The sequence below is a fragment of the Balaenoptera physalus genome (genome assembly GCF_965194825.1).
Source record: "Balaenoptera physalus genome assembly, chromosome: 4".
Taxonomy (NCBI): domain Eukaryota; kingdom Metazoa; phylum Chordata; class Mammalia; order Artiodactyla; family Balaenopteridae; genus Balaenoptera; species Balaenoptera physalus.
This window is the reverse complement of record NC_138891.1, coordinates 76157459-76180855: the sequence shown is the minus strand read 5'-3', so window position 1 is coordinate 76180855 and position 23397 is coordinate 76157459. Positions and strand designations below refer to the sequence as shown.

The following is a 23397-nucleotide window of genomic DNA, read 5'->3' as shown; positions in this document are numbered from 1 at the left end:
GAAAATCCAGCCACAAGCATGCTTCTCACAAAGACTATTTAACAAATTTGGTTGACTGCCTCCCAATTATTCTGTTAGTATTTATTGCGGCTAATTAAGAACTTTCTTGCACAGTACTGCTTACAGAGGAAAGCCGTAACACGCCCTAGATGCTTAAGAGACATTTATGGAAGAAACAGCTAGGATCAAGACACTTCATCCTTTAACTTAATGTTTTTGCATGTGAAATGGTGTTCCCAGCAGAGACTCCCTGGCCAGGTCCTGAAATATCAGTGGACCCAGGGAGCTTAGCGTGAGAGTCAGTGCATGGTGAGGCTCATGAAGATCACCAGGTTTTGTGGGAAGGGAGTGGGGCTGACTGTGACCTCTGCATTTAACCCTTTCAGAGCAGTTCTTCCCCTTGATGTCCTGGACCCCAGGCTGGGACTACTGGGAAAGTTAGTCCTTTTGCCTTTGCTTAAGTCACTTAATTATTTTGAGGGTCCCACATGTAGAATGTGAAATACTTGAACATTTCATTCTCTTTCCATTTTCTTGTACCACTTGTTATTGACTGTGGACTGAAAATGTTTTAGGACCAAGTTGCTAGGTGGCAATGACACTAGTAATATTGGGGACCAGTATTTGCATAGGACTTGATATATTTCAAACCACGTTCTGATTCTTATCCCATTTTACTCCTCTACTAAGCCTCATTTACAACCAACTTGAGAGATGGGCATGGCAAGAATTTTCTTCCTCTGTATGGCATTGGGGAGATGGAGAGGCAAGGTGCTCACCCAAGTGTGTAAGAAAGTAACAGAACAGGGACTAGACCTTGGTCCTAAGGACTCGGCTCAGCACCCCTTATACTTTTATAGTCACTTGTCTCATTACTGGAGTCTGAAGGGCATCCTTTTCGTGTCCCTAGTGATTCCGGGGAAATCACCCTGAAAATCTGCAATCTGATGCCCCAAGACAGCGGTATTTATACCTGCATAGCAGCAAATGACCACGGCACCACATCAACGTCTGCTACTGTTAAAGTGCAAGGTACAGTCTCTTTGACGGTCAAACATTTTTTGTGCTTTCTTTTTAATATTCATTTTCTAATTCTGGTAAAATACACATAACATAAAATTTACCATCTTAACCAATTTCAGGTGTACAGTTCAGTAGTGTCAAGTACATTCACACTGTTGTGTAATCCATCTCTGGAACTCTTTTCATCTTGCAAAGCTGAAACTCTGCACCCGTTAAACAACGACTCTCCATTCCTCCCCACCCCCGGCTCCTGGCAACCACCATTCTACCTTCTGTCTCTATGAATTTGTGTTAGTCAAACATTTTAACTGGACATTACAAGGGATCCCTGAGACCTGGGAAGGAAGAGGTACATTGTGAAAGTTCCAAAGCATAGTTCCAGCAAATGGGAACAGAATGAATCTTTGATAAGAGCTCTCCGTGCCCTACGGTACACCTCCTCGAGCCTAGTTCTCTGACCAAGCTTTCTCTCCAGGGTGCAGCATTTAGTCCGAGGAAGAACTTCTGACAACAAGGTATATCTCCCAGCTCTCCCTCGGGCCTAGGGAAAGGTGTGCCACTCGGTGGAGAAGGTCTTGGGAAACATTTGAGACACAGGTTAGGTGTCAACATTCCCTAGGTGACTTTCAGCCTTGGTGTAAAATGCCAAGTTCTGCAGAAATAGCATTTGACCCTAATTTCTGTCCCCATAGGTGTTCCGGCAGCCCCTAACCGCCCCATTGCCCAGGAGAGAAGCTGCACCTCCGTGATTCTCCGCTGGCTGCCCCCATCCAGCACGGGAAACTGCACTATTTCTGGTTACACTGTGGAGTACAGAGAGGAAGGTGCGCCGTCTCCCCCTGCTCTTCTTTTTCTATCTTCTCTTTCTCTTAAGGAGGGCCTTCAGAGTCATAAAACCATTTGCCTCTATGCCTTTCATCAGCTATTCCTTCTCGTGTCTCCCAACTCAGCACAAAGGCCTCAGTGCCGGGCTACAGCCACCTTTGATCTCAAACACCGAGCAGGGTTTTTTGCCAGAATGATAATGACTAATGGCAGGTTGCCAAGTACCTTCACGTGCACTTCTCTACTTAACCAGCCCGATCACCCAGACAGGGACCATTGGGCCCATTTTACAGATGAGGAGGCTAAAGCTTAAAGAAAGTTAAGAAACACGAGGCTGGGGTTCATAAGAGGCAGAGCTGGCATGAGAACCCAGGTCTCTAGTTTGCTAATCTGTGATCTTTCTCCCAGAGAAGTAACTAAGGTGGCAAAAGCAGAGCTCTACCCCACCTCCACCCGCCAACTTTACCCCCAGACAGACTTTAGAGACCAGTATATATATATGATGACTTTTCAAGTTGTTCAGTTTTTAAATTTGTTACATTTACATGCTAAGAGTGCATACATTTCCTTAGCAGTTAGAAGCAACTATTATCAAGAAGAATTAGTTGAAATGAGAAGCTGCCAGGTAGCTCTAATTGTTAATAACACCTCTCTGAACCGTGTGATGAGTCACACACCTGAATTGAAAGCAACTGTTTGCACCTGGAACCAGAATCCTCTGTTTTACTGTTACTCTTCTTATTTTAACCCTTCTTGCTTCTCTTAAACAGGCCCTCTGCAGTTATAAAGCTATTTATGTTTGCCTCTTTCTTTAGCTGTTCACTGTGTCTCTCAACACAGCACAAAGGTATCGATCGATGCTGAGCTGAGAGACATGTCTCCCCAAGCCTGTATTTCCCTTAGCATTATTCAGGTCATAGTTCATAAGATGAACTAAGTTCTCTCGGGGAAGTTATTTAATCATTCTGAGCCTTGGTTTCTTTATCTGTAAAGTGAGATTAATGCTCCCAACCTCATAGGATTTCTGAGGATTTAAGTGAGAAGGTTAAATGAGAGAATTATGGGAAGACTCCTTCCGCAGTATTTTACACGTACCTAATGCTCCATACGTGTTCATTTCCTTTCTGTTTCAATTGCCAAATGCATATTTTCTCTCACTTTGTTATTAATTTACAATATACTTTTCTGGCCTTATTAAAAATGTGCCATGTGTAAATTCTGTAAATTCTGCATGCTCTATGTCTTTTCACTCTCCCATGTGCCCATTTGGAAATGAACAGACTCTACAGGCCAGCTGCTTGCACCGCTCTCAGGACGTGTTCAGTCTTTTAGGAAATTGAACCCAAACCTGCCACAGTTAGCCCACAGGCTCTCAAGGCCCGAGGCAGTGACCACAACTGTCCCTTGAATGGAATGTGTCACTTTTCCTTTCTTTGTTTGCTGAAGGTCTTTGAAACAATGTGCCTCTGGCCTTTCCTCTTTCCTTCTCCTCGGAAATTGTGCCCTAGGTTCCCAGGCCTGGCAGCAGTCGGTAGCGTCGACCTTGGACACTTACCTTGTCATTGAGGACCTCAGTCCTGGGAGTCCTTATCAGTTCAGAGTCAGTGCCAGTAACCCCTGGGGGATCAGCCTTCCCAGCGAGCCCTCAGAGTTCGTGCGACTTCCAGAATACGGTGAGTCCCAGCCATGCCCAGTACCCCAGGCGACAGAGACAAGACACCTGACCGACTGTCACATACTCAATGGCACTGGCTGCCCACTGGCATGTCACTGCCCACTGGCAGTGTCAATAGGCCACTGAGCTAGAGGTGACCTGGATTTGCTTGTCGGCTTCTGCCAAGTAGCGTTTCAGAGGCCTCACGAAGAGTGTTTCCGTAAAGTACAGGGCTCAAGTTAGAGCTGCCACCCATGTCTACCCTGGGCCTGCCAGGTTCCCGGGCACCTGTGTGTGTCTCCAGGAACCAAGAGGGGCAGGCAGGGGCCGTGAGTCACATGGATGCTACCGACCCTCTTCTGAGACGGGAACACCGAGCCACCTCTTCCCTGGGAACCCCTGCCGGCCTAAGTGTACCTCAGCCCCACTCACCAATTTAAAACGGGGAGAGGAAAGCAACCTGCCTGAAGGATTTGAGTCAAAATGAGTATTCAGTAGTTTCTCCACCCCCAACCCTCCCAGAATGTCTTGTTTCAACATGGATATGTTTTTACGTAGATGTGTTGAATAACTAAGATACGCATTTAACTAGCTGCACATGAGTATTTTACAAACGTGGTTCTTATTTTGCCCCTCTATTCATTATCTCATCAAGCCACCTTGGTCCCTGGGACATTTGGTAAGAGGAAACTTGTTAACCTGAAGACATCTCCAAAGAGCAAGGTTTTGGGCAGTGCAGGGCAGTGGACTGCGTATGTTGGGGCAGGGAGAGGAGGTCACTCTGGTTAAAAGACAGTGAACGTGCGTCTTTGGGTTAAGGGCATCCTGGAGTCTCAAGAGGAGCTGTGGACCCTCTAGGGCCCCAGGCTGCAGCCCCGCCCCCGTGGTTAGCTCCGGAAATGCTCCCCAGGCCTCTCCCCACTGGCAGCCCGGCTCAGCTCTGCTCCCAGGGGCCTGTGACTCACTGGGAAACCTTGGCCCCGGTTCGCTATTTCCTGAGAACTCAATGTGGGTAAACCATGTCCCGGCTCAGCCCGGCTGTGCTCTGGGCAGCCTGAGGTGACCGGGGTCAAAAGAGACATGCTGCAGCCTTGACTGCTCTGCTCCCAGGCCACTGCCTAAATCCTGCCCAGGGATGACTGCTGCTTCTGTTTTGCTTCTTTTTGTGAGCCTTGCTCCCCAGCAGTCAACACAGATAGATATTGGTGTGCGTGCTTGCGTGTGTGTGTGTGTGTGTGTGTGTGTAAATCATTGCCAGGGAATTAATGCATCATACAAGGTAATACCACCGAAGATTTCGGGCTAGGCTAAATCACTCAATACACCAGATAAGCTCATTAATGCTGAGAACAAAGGGGTGAGAAAGCAGTTTTTAGAATGTTTTGAGCACGTTCCTTTCCTTTTCTCCTTGGCCGTATAACTCTTCCCCTTTCCTCTCTGCTGCAACCTCCCTACAGCCCCGATTCTCACTGGCTTTTCTAGGCCTTTCAAAGTGTTTTTCTTTCTCCCTTGTAATTTTTTCTAGCAGATTTCTATTTGACAACACCCAGAAGTTACATTTCTGATTGTTCGGAGTTTTCCCTTGGTTTACGGAGATGGTACAGGGAGTCTGACTCTGTCATGTCAGTTTCCCCTTGGATAATATTTTTTTAAGATAACGTTTCAGAGAATTGTGGCATTTTCCCACTGAGTTAAGATTCCATATTTAGTCATGAGAATTGCTTTGGGGGTGATGCTGGAGCTTTTCTGTTAACCTTTTCGTTATTCTTATACGGCTTTCTCAATACTATAAATGGATTCTTTCTCTTCCAAAGATGCTGCTGCTGATGGTGCCACCATTTCTTGGAAGGAAAATTTCGATTCAGCTTATACGGAGCTGAATGAAATTGGAAGGTAATAACCCAGTTTTCTGTTCCTTTATTCATGAACACTTAAAAACATCACGTGATAATAACGACTTCTTGTTTTGTGTTTCTTTCACTAAGTGCATTTTCTCTATACTAAGAAAAAACTAGCATATTTATGTGTATTTTCTATGGTTCTTTTTCTAACTGCTTACATTGAAGTTCTCAGCCTTTCTACTTTTCTAATATAAGAATTTAAGGCTCAGTCTTTTCTTCAAAGTACAATTTTAGCTAAATCCTGAGTTCTGATATGTGGCATTTTCATAATTCAGTTCTAGGTATTTTTCTTTCAACTATGATTCTTTTCTTTGACCCAACTGTAGAACTGTTATAAAACTTCCAAATGTATGAGATTAAAAATTGTCTTCTTACTACTGATTTCTAATTTAATTGCTTTGTGATTGGAGAATTTGGTCTATATGATACTGATTCCTTGATTTTTGTTGGGACTTGCTTTATGAGTAGTATATGGTCAATTTTCATAAGAAGTTCCATGTGTTCTTGAGAAGAATATATAAGCACTAATTGTTGGGTACAGGTCTCTCTCTCTCTCTGTCTGTCTCTCTTTTGGTTAGAAAAATGTGTCCTCAAAAATGAAAAGGATAGAAATGTGACTTTTAACAGAATAGTGAAAAATAATGTATCACCTGTCTCACAAAATCATTGATGGGAAGGTTTTACATGCCTGTGATGTATTGGTCTCCAGGAGGTCTAGGTGAGAGAATGTGGGTAGATCTTACAAGTCACCCACCCTCCTGTGATGTGTAAATAAAAGAGCACTCACTGGCAATGGGCCATTAGCATCCTCTCCATCTCTGATTGACGTCTCTCAATGAAGGGTAAAATTTCCTACATGGTTGTGACGAGAGCAAAAATGTTCATTATTCCCATTTCTTAGGCAGGAGTAACAATGTAATTCCCTGCCTTTTGTTACAGCTCCTCTCATCAAAAACCAGCTTTAGCTCTACTTTCCTATCTTCTTTGTGTAGCCAAACAGAAAAAAAAAAAAAAGCCAGTGGAAATTTACATGGCGATGATGATGATGATGATGATGATGATGATGATGATGATGATGATGATGATGATGGTGATGATGAAGCTTGTTGAGTAATGCAGTATTCTGGATACCATGCAGATAGTGTACAAAAGTTATTTAAGCTAATCCTTATAACACCATGAGGTAGTGTTTGAGTAGATTTCCAGTAAAGGAAACTCAGGTTCAGGAGGTTAAGTAACTTTCTCAAGATCCCACAACTAGTACGTGTAGAACCAGGATTCAAACCCTGGGCTACCTGACTTTAAGCCTGTGCTTGTTTTACTAATATATGTTGTTTCTCATCATAGCAACTTTTGTCAAAAGTAAGTTCTAGTAGTTGAAATCTAGTTTGCTCCATGATATTAAAGTTTGTGAAGCTACATATGACCCCAATAATAAGCAAATCAAATCCCCATCTGGTTCTAAATGAAATTGGTTCCACCACCTGGATGTACCGGTTAATTCCTCCCCAAGGCATGTATTTGCTGTTGATAGTCATAGGCTAAGGCATGTTTTACCTAGAAGAGATGGACGTTTTGATATTTCTTAAGGGGAAATCAATTTTCTGATCTGTTCAAAGCAATTGATGTTTTTGTTTTAAATTTCATCTCCAATAACCTGAAGCTTTCCCTCTCTCCCAAGTATAGTCTTCATATTTTTAGAAGATCCTTTAAAATGCTATATATTAACAGAATGGAAATAAAACATATAGATACTTACATGAGATACATAAAAGATATCTGTGCCAGGGACATGTAAGTGAGTCAGCTTTCTCCATCACACCTAAACCTAAAATTCTAGATCTATATGACTATCTTGTTAAAAATAGCTCTCCAGTAATTAAGTATTACAAAGACCAAAAAAGAAATAGCTTCACTCCTATAGCCCATCCATAGAAGCAAAGAGCACTTGAGCATGGCATACTTAACCAGAAATAAACTATATAGGCACCATTGCAGCTTAAAGAAGCCAAAGACTTATCCCTTGGAAATGCTACCTGGTTACCTGTACAGGATCCAAAAAGGTAGCAGTACCAGGCCTCCAGATAAGGATGGCAGGTTGGACACAGGCATCCATTTTCATTCCCTCCTGAGACTTCACTGAATCTACAGTAAAGGATTTTTTTTAAGCAGGCACGTAAAGATGAGGACATTGGAAGAAGAGATAGCAAGTATTAGAAGCAGAAAAAGAGGTGAAAGTGACAAATGACTGAGAGACCTGAGAAACTCAGTCCAAGTCAGTTGTGGGGTCAAGTGAGAGCCAGTGTAACTTTTGCAGCAGAATTCTCGGAAGGCTCAGGGGCTGGCAGCATCCAGTACCTCTGGAAATATGTGTAAAGAAGATGCTAAAATTGGAAGGGTTGTCTGAACCTTGTGTGAGAAGAGGTTGTGGCTCCAGACCTCCTCCCCAGCTTCAGGCAGCTGTGTGATTGTCCTTCCCAATCAAGGAAAAGACTGGAGATTTATCCCCTGGAAAGGGTGAAACAGAGTGCCTCTGTTCTCAGGGACACCAGCCCAGCTGAGGGCAATGGAACCATACTCCAAACAGGGCCACTGTGAGAGTATATAAATGCTAGATTCTGAGGACCCCTGCTCTCCTACCCACCAGGCCTCCAGAGGTGGACAGCCAGGGCTTCACCTTCCAGGCAGAAAGTAGGAGGGCCTTTCTCTGGGGAATCTGACCAGCTCAAGAGGAAAGACTTAAAGATACTGACTTTGGAGTTTCCCCTGACAAAACAGTCCGTTCAGATCACCCTACAGTGAAGGTCGAGTTGACAGGCTCCACCCACACACACAGAGCTTCCAACAGCTTTTTAGTCCCCAGCTTTTAAAATGAGCCAAGCTCTGATGCTGGCCAAGATGGAATAAGCCCATTGTAGCCTTTCTCTCCCACTGACTACAACTAGAATCCGTGGATGAAATACAGATAGCAACTATCTGAGCATTCTGAAAGGTAAGTAACAGAGAGATTGGGGAGGGAAGTTAACACCTGAAAAAAGGCAAGGACAGTGGCAGTGAGTTTTCTGGGTTTTTTTGTTTTGAGGGGTTTTTGGTTTTTTGTTTTTCTCCTGATCTCTTAGCTTTAACCCAAGGGTGGGCTAAATCAGTGAACTGTGCAGCATGCACAGAGAGCAAAATCTCCAAGAGAAATCCATCTTTATGGCCAAAAGACAGGAAGAGAGCAGGGAGATTCCTATTTTTCCCCCTTTCTTCTTTCTCTTACTCTTTTACCCACAAGGGCATTTGTGTGGAAGTGTATGAGGATGCCAGAGGCTAAAACTCTTGACAGAATCCCATTATTTCTGGCCAGCGGAACTACAGAAAGTGTCCATTTGAGCTAAAGAATGTGGGAGAAATCTCAGTGAGGAGAGAGCTAAATATTTTTATAAGAATCATATGCAAAGGATTAGGAATAATAATGCTTTGAACATTAACAGTTAACATCATCAATCACACTAGAAGTTAGAAGGCAATAGAATAATTCCTCAAAATTTTTTCCAACCTAGAATTATACCCAGCAAAACTAACAATCAAGTATAAATGTAGAATAAGCATGTTTTAGATATGCAAATCTCAAACAACTTATTTCCCATGCACTCTTTTTCAGAAAAGATTGAAGAATGCATTTTACCACAAAAAGGAAAAATAGTCATAGTTTACTAGAGGTTTAACTGTGACCAACACTGACATAGTTGCAATAATGGAAACATTGAATATTGATTACAATATAATTCTCTTGGGGGGACAGGGGATGGGAAAAGTGGTTATGTGATGGGGACAAAGGAAGGAAAGAGACTAAAATCTTATCTTCTATAGTGGGATGTCAACAGATAATAACTAAAACTGAAAAATCAAGAAATAGCCATACAAGACATACTATATTTAGAGTCATAGAAGTAAATACCTAAATAATCAGCAAAATATACTGAAGTGATATATTAAACTGCCTCTAGAGGAAGAAAAATGGGGACAGGTAGAGGATGAGACACTATTGTTTTTAATAAGAAACTTTGTTAAAGCTAACTGACTTTTTAAACCATAGGGATGCATAACTTTGATACACACAAAATATATTTTAAAAATTAAGGTAGCAGTACCTTGACATAACCACTAATTCAGGAGATCTCTTCTCAGCAATCAATTGTTTTCCTGCATCCAAAGTCCTCTGGAAGGAGGTGACCTATAATAAACAAACAAGAGAGGGTGCTGTTAAAACCCAGAATGGCAGTTTATTAATGGATGATGTAAAACAGAACTGCCAGTCTGACCAAATACTTGTTCACTATGCCAAGAATGATGTCTGACATGTAATAGGCATTTGATTAAGATTTGTCTAATACTTGCTTTATTAGTTAGGGCTTTCTCTTCTTTGGGGAAAATCTATAGTAAAAAAAAAAATTATTATTATCAGGAAGTTGCTTGGTGAACACAGAGCCAGGTCAAGGAGTCTGTTGGACAATCTTAGTAGTGGCCATGGTGTCTGATGCATTCGTTTCTGCTAGAGGAGTGGACTGCCCTTTGGACTGCTCATTCCTCTGCTCTTGGGTTAGGGCACCTCATGAACAGGCTTTGGATGATGCTGCCTTGTCACCTCTTTGACCCTCCCTCTCTCTGCTTCCATTGCTGACCAGTTTCTCCATCTATCTCACTCTCTTACTACCTTCCATAGGCCTACAGGTGAGTCTGGGAACCATTCTGTCTATTTCAGCTACAGTTAATTTTGTTAGATATAAAAATGGCATGGTGGTTATATATTTTCAAATGTCCTTGTCAACTAGAGATGCAAACCAAGTATTTATGCAAGAAGTAACATGCACTTAAAACACTCCAGAAAAAAAAAGGGCAGGAGGTGGGAAAAGAATAGGTGAAAGGTTGGCAAAATGTTGATAATTGTTGAAGCTGGCTGCTGGGTGCACAGAAGATCTGTTCTACTATTCTCTCTACTTTTGTGTATATTGGAAATGTTCTGTAACAGAAGGATCATAAATATAAAATAAAATGAAAAAATTGCCTCTTTAGAAAATGTTTTGAAATTACCATAAAGCAGAATTCCTCCTTCTTTAACATTGTCACTGTTATATTTTATAGAAATATACTCTGTTCAGCAAAGAAAACTGAACCTGTGGTTGATGTTCAAAATGACAGAAAAATATATTGACTAAAAATATTATTTAGTTTTTTGCATCTCAAAGAACCCTAAAATGCTAAGAAAGGAAAGATGGCTTTTCTGAATGATAACATTATAATTAAAAATACAGAAAAGTAGATTCCTAATAAAATGTTACTGTCTAACCACTTCGGATAAAACGTCTCATATCCTTGAATAAAATTATACCTAGTTGATTGAGGAATCTTGGCAAAACACTTTCTCCCTTTTGTTTTCCAGAGGCCGGTTCTCCATAGTAAAGAAGTGCATTCACAAAGCTACTCGCAAAGATGTTGCTGTGAAATTTGTTAGCAAAAAAATGAAGAAAAAAGAGCAGGCTGCCCACGAGGCTGCCCTACTTCAGCACCTGCAGCATCCCCAATACATCACTCTCCATGACACCTATGAGTCCCCCACTTCCTACATCCTGATTTTGGAACTGTAAGTATAGGCGTCATCTCTCGAAGGTGGTCCCCAGCTATTTGGGTTATTTCTTGCCCACAATTAATGGAAATGGCAGTTACATTTCATACAATGTCTTCTAGTTTACAGAGTGTTGTATGTAACATGCACTCTCCCCTCCACTGTATAAAAATGTTATTCCCATTTTATAGATCAGAAAATCAAGGATAAGGAAGATCATTAAAAGTAGCTCCTTAAAACTAGGAAATGGAGAAGCTGGGACTTGAACCCACATCTCTCTCACTCCAGTTTTCATCTTCTTTCTCTTATGGACTCTTGGGCTGGGCAGGAGTTTAGGAAAAGCTTATTGACAATGGGCTTATTGACAGGGGTGGAGTTGAAATGAAAGAGAGGGGTTTGTGCATCTATCCACTGCCATAGCATCCTCAATCTACCACCCAAGAAATTCCTTTAAGGGTAGAATCTTACCCTCAAAACCTTCCACTCATTCCAGATTTTCTAGGGACTCAGGCAGCCATATACTTGGGGCCACATACTGGGCCCCAGAATAGACCAATAAGGTCACATCCTTCCCACTTCTTTCCCAAGCTAAGAACAGAGATCGTGCTCTGTGGTTTAGGGAGATCTTACAGAGGCTAAAGAGAACAATCTTTTCAGAAGTATGGAGCCCTCGTAGAAATGTTGTCTGATTGGTGTTGATGAGGCCCTGTGCCTGGAGAGGAGATAGACATTTACACCGAAGACCAGTGCTGTGTCTGGCTCCACATGAACCTACGTTCCGTAGAGAAGCATCTCCGTTTACACCTTTCAACTGTCATTTTAGTCTTGCCCTTGTGTGCTTGTTAGTCTAGGTGTGTGTGGTGGGGGAGGGAGGGGTTCGAAGCAGTAACTTTCTGTAAATTTATTTATGATGAAAAAAAGAAAGCCAAAATGCAAACATCTTAGGCTACATTTTTTAACTGGTTGAAAAGAAACAAGAGGAGACAAAACCATCACTTAGTAATTGTAATCCTTTTGTGATACTTAACTTTCTATAGCTGTGTAGTAGTTGGTAAGTTGTCACTTTGTTTTTCTTTTTTTTAATTGATAAAAATAAGTTTAATTTATATGCACATTAACCACTTATTCTGACCTCATGCTTTGCTATTTAGTCCAGTTCTTTTTTTTTTTTTAATTTTTATTGGAGTATAGTTAAGAGTGTCACTTTGGATTTCATAAATACATTTACAAACAGCCTTTCAGAGCCTAACCTGTTTGTTAAGAGCTTCCTAACTCAAAAGGTACATTCTGTTGACAGTGAACTATGTTTGTTTACAAATGACAACATGTTGTACTTGAGTTCCAATAAAAGGTATTGTCACTTGTGTACCAACCAAGGTGGTACAGCAGACCCAGAACCTTTGCCTCTTCAGACTTGTCAATTACCATTCTGAGGGAAGGTGTTGACTACCAGGCTGCCACAGAGTAATGGAAAGAAGCTGTTCTTGGCATGGAGAACCTGGGTTCTAATTCCAGCTCTGTGATTTGGGGCAGTGTACTTAGTTTCCTGGGCCTCAGGGTCCTCATCTGTGAATTCTGAAGATGTTTCCGCTTCTCAGAGATGTTGCAGGGGTTAACTGAGATGAATATTGCATTGAACTAGTTTATCAAACATTTACTGAGCACTCACTATGTGCCACCCACTGTGTAGACCTGGGCCTGGGTGGCAGGAACAAAGATGAAATGTTACATTTCTTGCCCTTGAGGAGTTAGAAGTCTAATGAGAAAGTCCATAGGTAAATGAATGATTTCAGCATAGTCTGGTAAATGCATATTTTGGAGAGAGTTGTGTGAGAACATAGAGAGGGGCTTGGCTGGACTTGAGGTTCAGGGAAGATTTGTGGAGAGGCAGTACCTGAGCTAAACCCTGGTTATGCCATGACTGTGCGTACCCCTTTGGTGGCCGTCCAAATTGCTGGTAGAGCTTTTCTCTACCAGGCAACTGAGGTTCTGATTCCCTAGTCTATGGAGGGACCTGGGCATCTGCATTATCTAAGAGCTCTAAGGATGAACTTGGTGGCTGAGACTTTCTGGTCTCAGAGTAGAGCTACTGTTAACTTCTCCCTAAAATGCCCTAAGAAGTTCAGGGGGCTGCATCTAACAAGCCCAGTCCTACTCCACTCCATGCTCACCACCCCTATCCCACCCTGGCAGGGTCAGAGGAAGGCAAAGGGGGCCTTCATGGGACCTAGCCTTTGATCCTGTCAAGGAAAGCAGGAGAAGAGAACAAGTTTGTGGGAAGGAACAAGCCAGAGAAGAGAATGGAAACTTGGCAGGGGGATGTCAGCTGTGTTCAAAAGTAGTTTCTGACTCTGGCTCAGGCTCCTCTGCCTGGGCCTTTCCTGGGGATGGGCCTTAGTGGCCCAATGCATATTAGAGACCAGCTGCCTGACATCTGGTCACTCCCTGCTAAAGAGGGCCCAGAGCACCTGAAAATAGTTGCCATTTATTGCGCACTTACTATTGCTAAGAATTATGCTTAAATGCCTCATTGTCTCACTTGATCCTTGGACAGTCCTCATAATGAAATAGGTATTATTATTGTTGTTGTTGTTACTCTTACTTTAAAGATGAAGAAACCAAAACACAGAGAGTTTAAATGACTTGCTCCAAGCTGCCAACCTGTTAGTGGCAGAACCAGGATTTGAATCCAGGTCTGGCTGGCCCCTTGTACCAGGCTTTCAGATATAGTTTTTAAGATTGGAAAGTTGCCCAAGAGGGATGGGATTCAAAAGGGGGGTCAAGAATGCCAAGATCAAACTTTGCCTAGTTTCTATTTTTCCCCAACTAAAAATTAACAAGTAAAAGCTATTTGCAAGACATATATGAGGTTCCTTGAAGCCACCAGATTCCAGTTATTCAGACAATTGCAAGATCTCTCTCTCCCTCCTTTCTCTATTTTGCAATCTAACCTCTCTTAAAGGGGTGTCAGACCTTTTTCCTTGTGAGCAGTTTCAAAAGTTAACGAAACATAATGTGTCTTAAGGTTATACAGATTTCTTCCCTGAAGCGTGCATGCATCTATCTATCTATCTATCTATCTATCTATCTATCTATCTATCTATCTATCTTTTTCATATAAGTTCTGAACATTGCACTAACTTTGGGCTCTAACTAAAACACACATGTGTTGCAACATTGATCTTCATTTATAATAGGGAGTAGGAGAAATGTTAGCAAACTTACAGATTTTTGTGTGCGTTATTTTTCTGTTTTCTCTATAAACATATTTCCTTTGTCTTTTCCTCCCTATTTTCAGGATGGATGATGGCCGACTCTTAGACTACCTTATGAATCATGATGAGCTGATGGAAGAAAAAGTAGCTTTCTACATACGAGACATCATGGAAGCCCTGCAGTACCTTCACAACTGCAGGGTTGCACATTTGGACATAAAGGTAATAAGAAGTAGCAACCCTAGCAGGGAAATGGTTAAGTCTAACCTGCCAGTCATTACCCTTGAGGGGGGTAAATTCTCATTTTATTTACTTACGTTAGAATCCCTATGAATATTAAACACAAAATGGGTTGTCACAATTTAAGTGTGTTATTCGTGAATTAGTGAGAACACTCCAGAGTCACATGACACCTGGGGTTAGAGAAGGTAGGGAGGCTTTAACCACTTTGTCTAACTTTATAGAAGGAATCCACTAAATGTCACCATCTTTTTCAAAAAGAAGCCCCTGTTCTCCAAAATAAATAAATTATTCTTTTCTTGATTTAGTGCAGAAGTAAGGGCTAGTTAAGAAGACATGATTTCCAATGTCAAACAACTTCCCTAAAGTACCATTTAACCTCAGAGTTTAGTTCAGTTTGAACATAGGGAATGTCCCATACACTACAGGCTTTTTCAAAGAATGGCAGAACCGTGTCTGAATGGATGGAGTCCTACTGGTAGTCAAAACAGAGAGCTGAACTTGCCTTCTCTTATCCCCGCCTCCTTGGATCTCCGCAGCCTGAAAACCTGCTCATTGACCTTCGGATTCCAGTGCCTCGAGTGAAGCTCATTGACTTAGAGGACGCTGTCCAGATCTCAGGTCACTTCCACATCCACCACCTGCTTGGGAACCCTGAGTTTGCTGCCCCAGAAGTGATCCAAGGCATCCCTGTGTCCCTGGGCACTGATATCTGGAGCATCGGGGTTTTGACTTATGTCATGCTGAGCGGGGTCTCCCCCTTCTTGGATGAGAGCAAGGAGGAGACATGTATCAACGTATGCAGGGTGGATTTCAGCTTCCCCCATGAGTACTTCTGTGGCGTGAGCAATGCTGCCAGAGATTTCATCAATGTGATCCTACAGGAAGACTTTCGGAGGCGGCCCACGGCAGCCACCTGCCTGCAGCATCCATGGCTGCAGCCCCACAACGGCAGCTACTCCAAAGTCCCCCTGGACACCTCCCGCCTGGCATGCTTCATAGAGCGCCGCAAGCACCAGAACGACGTTCGGCCTATTCCCAACGTCAAGAGCTACATTGTCAACCGGGTAAACCAAGGGACGTAGCCATCTCCCAGCCCTCGAGGTTTCACATGGAAGTGCAGTGTGAACCAAAGCAAGACTGAATGTGTCTGTAAATAATTCTGTTCATTATTTCACTCCACGTGGTTTTCTGGATTGAGAGAGGTACCTCTTAAACCCCTTCAGTGGTTTTTCAGGGTCTGAGCAGCAGTAAAATCACCCTAAATCCAGGGACTTTTCAGAAGGTCATCCGGAAGAGATACAGATGCAAAGAGTCACGGAAAGTATTCAAAAGAGAGGCAAAGATAAGAAGAATAGCAGCTGTTATGAAATTTTAATTGCGTGTTCCAAAATGAGTGGTTAACTGAGCAAAACTTCAGCTCACTGAAGTGAGTATAAAACGTTTCCACCTTTGCCGAAATTTTAAGCAAAAAGTTCTATTTAACAGAGATGTCATGTATGTCAACTATACTGGATTAGATTACTTAGATATAGTTTCTTAATAGGATACATGTACACATACAGTAAAATATATCGCATTCAGCTTTCAGAGTTTTATAATATAGAGATATATATGAAATCAATCATAAGTAACTTTGAGTACTCCAGTTAAGACAGTGACTTATTTACTGAAGCATTACATTGTTTTGACTAAGCACAATTAGATGACAGGTTTTTTAGAGCATTTTATAAATCTTGTATAGAACTCTTTTACCAGAACCTGTGCATTAAGAGAAAGCAATGTTACCCTTTCACAATCTGTGAATGAGAAGATTTTTCTCTCAGTCACAGGTATTTGACTAACCTAGGTTCTGTTTATGAAATGCTACCCCAGATTCACTGGCAGCTCAGAGTTCATCTGGCAGGAAAGCCTGCCAGGAAATAAGTCCAAATACAGTAAGAGGTGTGGGGCTATTTTTTATGTCTACACTTGGTTTGAAATAGGTAACAAATAAAACAGGTTCATACAAAAGTGCAAATAGAAACCTTTCCTACAGTTCCTGTGAACAACATAACAATGCTTTCTGATGTCTTCTGCCGCTGCAGAATGCAGTCCTCCGAAAGCTGGCCTGCTTTATTTCTAACCCCTTATGGAAGTGAAGGGGTGCTTACCAAAAGGAGGCAGCCATATAGGCCTTTTGAAGGCCTGGTCCCAAGTCCTTTCTGAAGCCATGGAATAAAATCTGATACATCACCCTAACAGAGCATTGAGTTTTAACTGTGACTGCAATATCTATCACCACTCAGCCACCAATATTTCCCTGGGCTAAAAGGACTAATTGCACTTTGAGGCCAACACTGCTTTCTGGTGCATATTCTCTGTACAAGATGATTATGAACTGCCCCTTTTTCCACTGGTGGGAAAAAAAAAAATTAAACCTGGGCATTTCATGGTTTTTTCTTCCTTTCTTTCTTTCTTTTTTTTTTTTTTTTTGGTTTTTGGGAAAGAGTTTTTGTTTTTGTATTTGTACATGATCCACCCTTTGTTTCCAAGAATGTTTTTTAAATTGCTGTTATGCAAATGCTATTTTAAAAATATAACTTAACTGTTTGTCCAAATCAGGTTTAATGGCATCGCTTCTCTCCTGTAGTAGGATTGAGAAAATTAAAATCATGCAGCACAGAAGTGCAAGCAGAAAGTTTATGAAGGATAAATAGAACTACAAACCTATCTTAATGAAGAGGAATGATGGAAACTAAGCCTGAACTTTAATATATAAAAACACTTATTCCCACAGTGGAAATGTAGAATTAAAAATACTCATCATTCTTTTCCATTGGTATCAAAGTCAATTTCCTCATCCACCCTCCACCTCATCCCATCCAAGATTATAGATTAATAAATTAGTAGAAAGTACAAGCAATAAGACTAGATAGCACTTATGTATTTTCAGGATTAACCAAATATGTGGAAACTGACTCCGACTGTATTTGTTTCCTAGTTTTCATATGGCCCTGGGTCATCAAGGCTCCCTTCCTCAGAGCTCTCTCTTGACTAACCCTTCATATTCTTCATTCAAACCCATAGGTATATACAAATACTATATGATTCAATATTTTGAAATATAAAACATATTTACTAAAAACTCTTTTAGTAAACATGTCTTCATTATAAGATACAACAAAAAAGAAGAAAGCCTGGTCCCTAGGGCACATCATGGGATAGATTACAGGCACTGAGGATTCCAAGTATCTGTACAGTATGGCTTGGCAAGTTCTGTTCCATCCACTGTGGATGATGAATAAAGAGCCCCCTGCTGAGTCATTGTGAGTTTTTATGACCATGTAGGAGACAAGCTGAGTTTCTGCTTGAGAAGGACAATGGTGTCCAGACTAGACAGGAGAGCATTAATGAAGTCGTGTTGTCGGGAGGGCAGTTGACAGAGTATTAGGCAGAGCCAAAGCTTTTATAACAGGTTTTACATCAGAGTTGGGATGGTCCAGATGGGAGGTTGTTTGGAATCTCCCCCAAGTACACATGTTGGGGAAGTGAAGAGATAGGAGAGGAGGGACAGAGAAATGAAAAGTAGTATGACTTTGTTAACTGGACCCAAAGTACAATCATTAGAGTAGAATGGATTTAATAGAGGCCCCAAAAGAAAGGGTGTATATTTTATATAGTTTGATAACTGAAGAAAACTAACAAGGAGGCATCCTATCTGCAAAGCTCCTGGTCCTTCGCAACAGGGATAAGATGATAGCATTCCTGGTTCAAGAATTCTCCATAGCAAGTTGGAAATAACAAGGAATCCCAGAAGATGGGGTTGGGAAATACACTTTAGGTTGCTCTGTGGGCAACTGTGGTGAGGGATGAAGGATTAGGAACCACTTTCTTGTACCTATTTTGGCAGAGATATTTATTAATAGGATATATGTACACATACAGTATTTGTGGTAGAGAAGAGGGGAGAGACAAGGAAATAGTCCCCTTCTACTATAATTATGGTAGTTCTTGCAATCAAAACTTAACTAGGAATTAGTAAGAGTGAACTTCCAGTTGAAATGGGAAAAATAAATGTTGGTTAAGGTCACAAGTTTCTTGCTTGGCTTATATTCATTGCATAGGGTTTTGGGGGTTTTTGTTTTGTAAGGGTGGGATGCAGAAAGAAGGAAAAGATCAGGGACAACCCACAATAATTTTTCTAATGTATAATACTTTACTTCACCTTTTACATTTGTTTCAAATTAAATAGATTTATATCCACTTACAGCTGAATGTGGGAAAATTTTTAAGAAAAAAATCATAATGTTGGAGGTGTCCTTCAGGTCTCTGACAGCCATAAACACTCTTGGGGGAGTAGAGGAAGCAGAGGAAAAGCTGGCTGCACCGCTTTGTGGTTCACAAGTCTTTATAAATAGTAGTGCCTTTCAGAGGGGGAGGATGGGAGATAAAGAAGTTCATTGTATTTAGATTGACTGATACTGCAGCATGTTTTCTTTATTTTAACATATCTTTTAAATGAAACCATCTGAACATAGGGTGAGCCCAGGAATTCTTGAGTTTCAACCTCAGCTATTCCTGATTCGTCCTTTCTTACAGAAAGTCTTTGTTTTTTTCTGCCCCGAATGTCCCCATTGTTAAAATGGGAGTTGGGGGGATGGAGGGAGGAATTAATCTCATAGGAATGTTGGGAAAATACCTTAGTTGGGATGTCTACAAGATACTTTGATTTTTTTAAAGTGCTACACACTGCCAGTGCTAAGAATTTTATCGATAGTAACTTTGAACATTCCAGGATTTCAATATTCATGTCTTTAGATACCATTTGCAAACTCATGAGATTAAATTCTATAAATTAATTTTAATTGGAAGTACTAGGTGCTCTTTGTCTGAATGTTATTTGGTCTTAGCCTGTAATTTCAATCATTTAAAAGCTTGTGTACAGAAAAAGGTTAGGAGAGCTGATGAAGTGTTTGTCAATAAACTATTTTCTCCAGTATGTCTTATGGCAGAAGCAAAGAGTGAGATGCCCTCCAAAGCAACCGTGACGCTCTTCTCAAGCTTTATGCTCTAGAAAAATTGACAGAGAAGAGCCCAAACAGCCAGTTTCCTCACTGGGAGGGCAGAAGTGAGAATAAAATATTTTCTGATATCACAACTCATTTCTTCAGATTCTCACAGGTATCTATAATGAGGCAAGTTAAATGCACAGGTGTAGAAATGAATTGCACTGTTAGTTTTTGGAGGGAAAACCTTGGATTTTTTTTTAAAGATAATTAGGTGTTTCAGGAGTAGCATATTTGCTTTTCCATAGTCTCCATGATTTAGTGCCCGTGAGTTAGTCATTACTTTTTTCTTGCCCCGTGGAAGAGCATGGAAATTTAGATTTGTGAGAATATGAGGGAGCAAATATGTTATAAACTAGATGGTGGTTATTTCTGTGTATTAACTAAAACCTTGTCCCATGAATTTGATAGAAGAGGAAATATTTCAAACATAAGGGGTCTCTGTAGTAAGGCAAAAGTGCAAACTCACCACTTCCTTGTTCAGTTTTGAGGAATGTGGGCCTTATTTATTTCTCTCCTGTGTAGCATCTCTGTGGAGTCTGGGTTAGACAAACATAGCATGTGTGTTTTCAGTGTATTTATTTACACTACAGTTTTTCTTAACTATTTAAAATCTAGGGATCATTTGAAAATGAATGATTAAACCCAGGTTGGAGTTAGGAAAGATAAGGTTTACCAATTCTCCACTAAGAAAAGGGGAGCTACCACATTAATATCCATTTTCTAAAAACTATAAGGCGCTTAGTTGTTTCATTAATTCTAGAGGATTAAAAATGGCTGAAATTTGTCCATAGCATTAGACGTCTTTAATAGAGAATATTATGCATGTGAGAAATCTATACAAAAATAGTAGAACACAGAAATATCACAGGCCATATTTTCTATGAAAGACATTTCTTCCTCATTTTCAGTGCATGTAGAAGTTAGAGGAGAGGAAAAAACAATTACTCTAAGACAAATTTTCATCTTTAAGGGACATTTATGGAAAGACTGAAATTAATACTCATGGGCTATTGTGTTTCCTGTCAGCCTATTTACTGGGAGATTCTAAAATGTGGTCAGATTTAGTTTTTATTCAAATGATCAAGATTAACTGTTTATTCAGATAAATGTTATTTCAGAGAGTGAGGATGGCTGAGAAAATGGAGGGTGGTAGAAAAGAGTGCAAATAACAATTCTCAGAGTCCCAATCCTGAGGCTTAATTTAAGCAAGCGAATTTGCTAGCCCAGGAATAGCTAGTATAATAGTTCCATCAATGCCTGATTTCCATCAAGAAATGAAGCCACATCCTGGAGTGTTATGGGGACTGTTACTGTGATCTCAAAGACTGTGGTTATGAATTTGAAGTTAACAAAACATACATCTTCTCTTACTAACTTAAGCCATATCTGTCATCTCTGTGTTTGATTTTTTTGACCCTGGTGCTTTTACTTCTGTTTCTGCCAAACTGCAGCCTACTCTGTGGGGAAGGTGAGTAAAACTAGTAGTTAGGACAAATGTGAAGACTGTGAAAAAACTAAACCTGTTCTTCAGAATGAGATCCTAGTCAGAGAACAGTAGTGATCAAAGTGCAAACTGTTGGAGAATATGGATATATGTACATCTGTACATGTATATAGTGTATAATATGTATGTATATGTTATTGCTCATATGCAGAAATCTATCCAGTTGAAGACAGCCCAGGTGTGTCAATTTTTCTAGTAGAAAACCATCTAGGGCCATTCAAAACCATTAGGGCTGATAGGTAGAGTTAGATTCTACTCACTGGGGAATTATTTGCTGTCTTTTGAAGTCTACAAAGCCAAATGAACAAAGCTTGAAACATAGTGGGACCATCATATAGGTTATTCCTTTTACCTGGAGTCAGAAGGATCTTTATATTTGAATATTTAATCGTTGGTTTGCAAACTTCACTGGCACCTCTTGGTTTTGAGTGACCCCTCCCCGCCAAGTCTTTTGAGAGTTTGGGGTGGGCTTCTCTGGCCATTCAGATAAAGGGCCTTATCCATAAGTGGACAGGTTTCCCCATACGGACCATTATGCATATACATATAAGTACGTACTTCCATCAGGCTTGTAACAATTGATTTAAAATCACTCCACAGTATTGATAAATAGCTCTATATTTTCAAGGTGCAGAAGAATTCCACAGCCTTAATTATTTCGGTGTCTTGCTGGTCTGCCTTAAGTGTATCTTCTGGGTTTTTGGTTGTCTCATTATTTTTAAATTTTTCTGCAGTTGTTCATTTTGTATGCACACAATGTCGTTTTGTAAAGGTAGGTTGTAAATATTTTATTTGTAAGTCAAAATCACTCATGTGTGATGTTGTAAAGTGATGACCTGCTGTCTTGTTATTATTACTACAGTAAATGTTATAAGTTATGGATGAAACTTCAAAATGTACATCTCAAGTTATGCATTCCTATAAATATACTATACTAAAGATATTATTTCTGGTGGTCTTTTGTTTCTAATTAAAACTTCTGGTAGAAAGAAAAGAGTAATTTTTTTTTTTTGCTCTTCCTCCAAATATATGAAAGCCTTTGAGAAGGTGAAAATATTGCGTTATTATTACATAACACATTTTGCCCAGCATTTGGAAAGAAAGCAACAATTTTGTTGCCTGGAGAAGTATTCAAAGGTATTTCTCTATCCAAAAGTGCCAAATAAGCCTCCCTGTGTGTTGTTAACTTCATTCTGATGTTTTATTTGGCAACTTTGTTAGAAAATTGGCAGGCCATTTGGGATGGATCTCACAAGTTTACGCAACATATTGTGGACTCCAGGAATCTGGATTGGACTCTGCAGACATGATCATGCTTTGAAAGAGTCTGTGTGCGCCACCCAAGTGCAAATGAAAGTGATTCATAGTACACTGTCAATTAGCTAGAGTGTGTGAAAACTAATAAAGGAAAATCTCATTTAAAGTGGAGTGAGGAAGCCCTGAAGGAGGAGCTTTCATGCACACACCAGCACATACCACCCTATGCAGCTTACTTTACATCCCTGGGCAGGAAGATGCTTACTTAACTTCTCTAGCATGAGGGTGGAAGATGTTCTCCTTGCACACCAACAATGCAGCCAATAAGAAACTGTCACGACCCTGAACTCTTGATTTCCTCCAATGGACTTTCCTTCAAAGCAGCCCCTCCCAACTTCCCGTTTCTCTGTAAAGTAACATTCCTGGCCTTTGTTCTCCAGACTTGCCTATGTTTTGCCATAGTTTCCATGCCTCAAACGCAATTCCTCTGCCATTCCCAAGTAAAACTCATTTTGTTGGTAAACTAACAGGCCATTTTATTCTTAAGGCTGACAAGTATTTGGGATTGAAGTATTTTGATTAGATTATTTTGCACATAAGAAGAAAAATGTTTTAACAGTGGGTTTCTATTTCATCAAGATTTTACTGCATGTATTTGAAATGAGAACTGTCAAAAGCATGGGCTCCTTCACACTGGCTGGTCATCTTGCCTTCAGAGAAAACAGACAAACATAAAAGAACACAGAAACATAGAAATGACTTGAGAATCAATTTGATGAGTAACAATCGTGAGACTTATGGTTTTAAAGGTAATTATCCTTAAAGTATTGCCTTCTACCCACAATGGGAATTTCCTCTACTTTAAGGAATTTATTTGTGAATACAAAATATGCTTAGATTTTCAGATTAGCTGGCATGATTATCCTCCTGGATAACCTTGATACCAAGGTATCAATTCATCTTCTTCTGCTCTCCTCCCTCTCTTCTTCATCTGCTATACATCTATTATGTGCCAAGCACTTGTGCTACTCTAATGGGACTAAACCCACGTCCTCCTCCAGACGCAGAGGGCCGACAGAAGAGGTAATGAATAATTACCTGCTAAGAGCTTTATAGTCC

At 40.7% G+C, this 23397-nt stretch overlaps 1 protein-coding gene across 6 annotated transcripts in view; it reads left to right on the top strand.

The window, feature by feature from the left end:
- Positions 1-21964, top strand: part of KALRN (kalirin RhoGEF kinase) — a gene marked incomplete at its 3' end in the record, with an annotated part of 654541 nt that extends 632577 nt beyond the window's left edge. For all 6 annotated transcript variants that reach the window (XM_082458482.1, XM_082458476.1, XM_082458483.1 and 3 more), the window contains 7 exons: positions 911-1032; positions 1716-1847; positions 3357-3521; positions 5317-5395; positions 10829-11029; positions 14310-14448; positions 15006-21964. In XM_082458482.1, the coding sequence (XP_082314608.1) occupies positions 911-1032; positions 1716-1847; positions 3357-3521; positions 5317-5395; positions 10829-11029; positions 14310-14448; positions 15006-15551 (1384 nt within the window). The remainder of the gene's footprint in view (positions 1-910; positions 1033-1715; positions 1848-3356; positions 3522-5316; positions 5396-10828; positions 11030-14309; positions 14449-15005) is intronic.
- Between the last annotated feature and the right edge of the window lie 1433 nt (positions 21965-23397).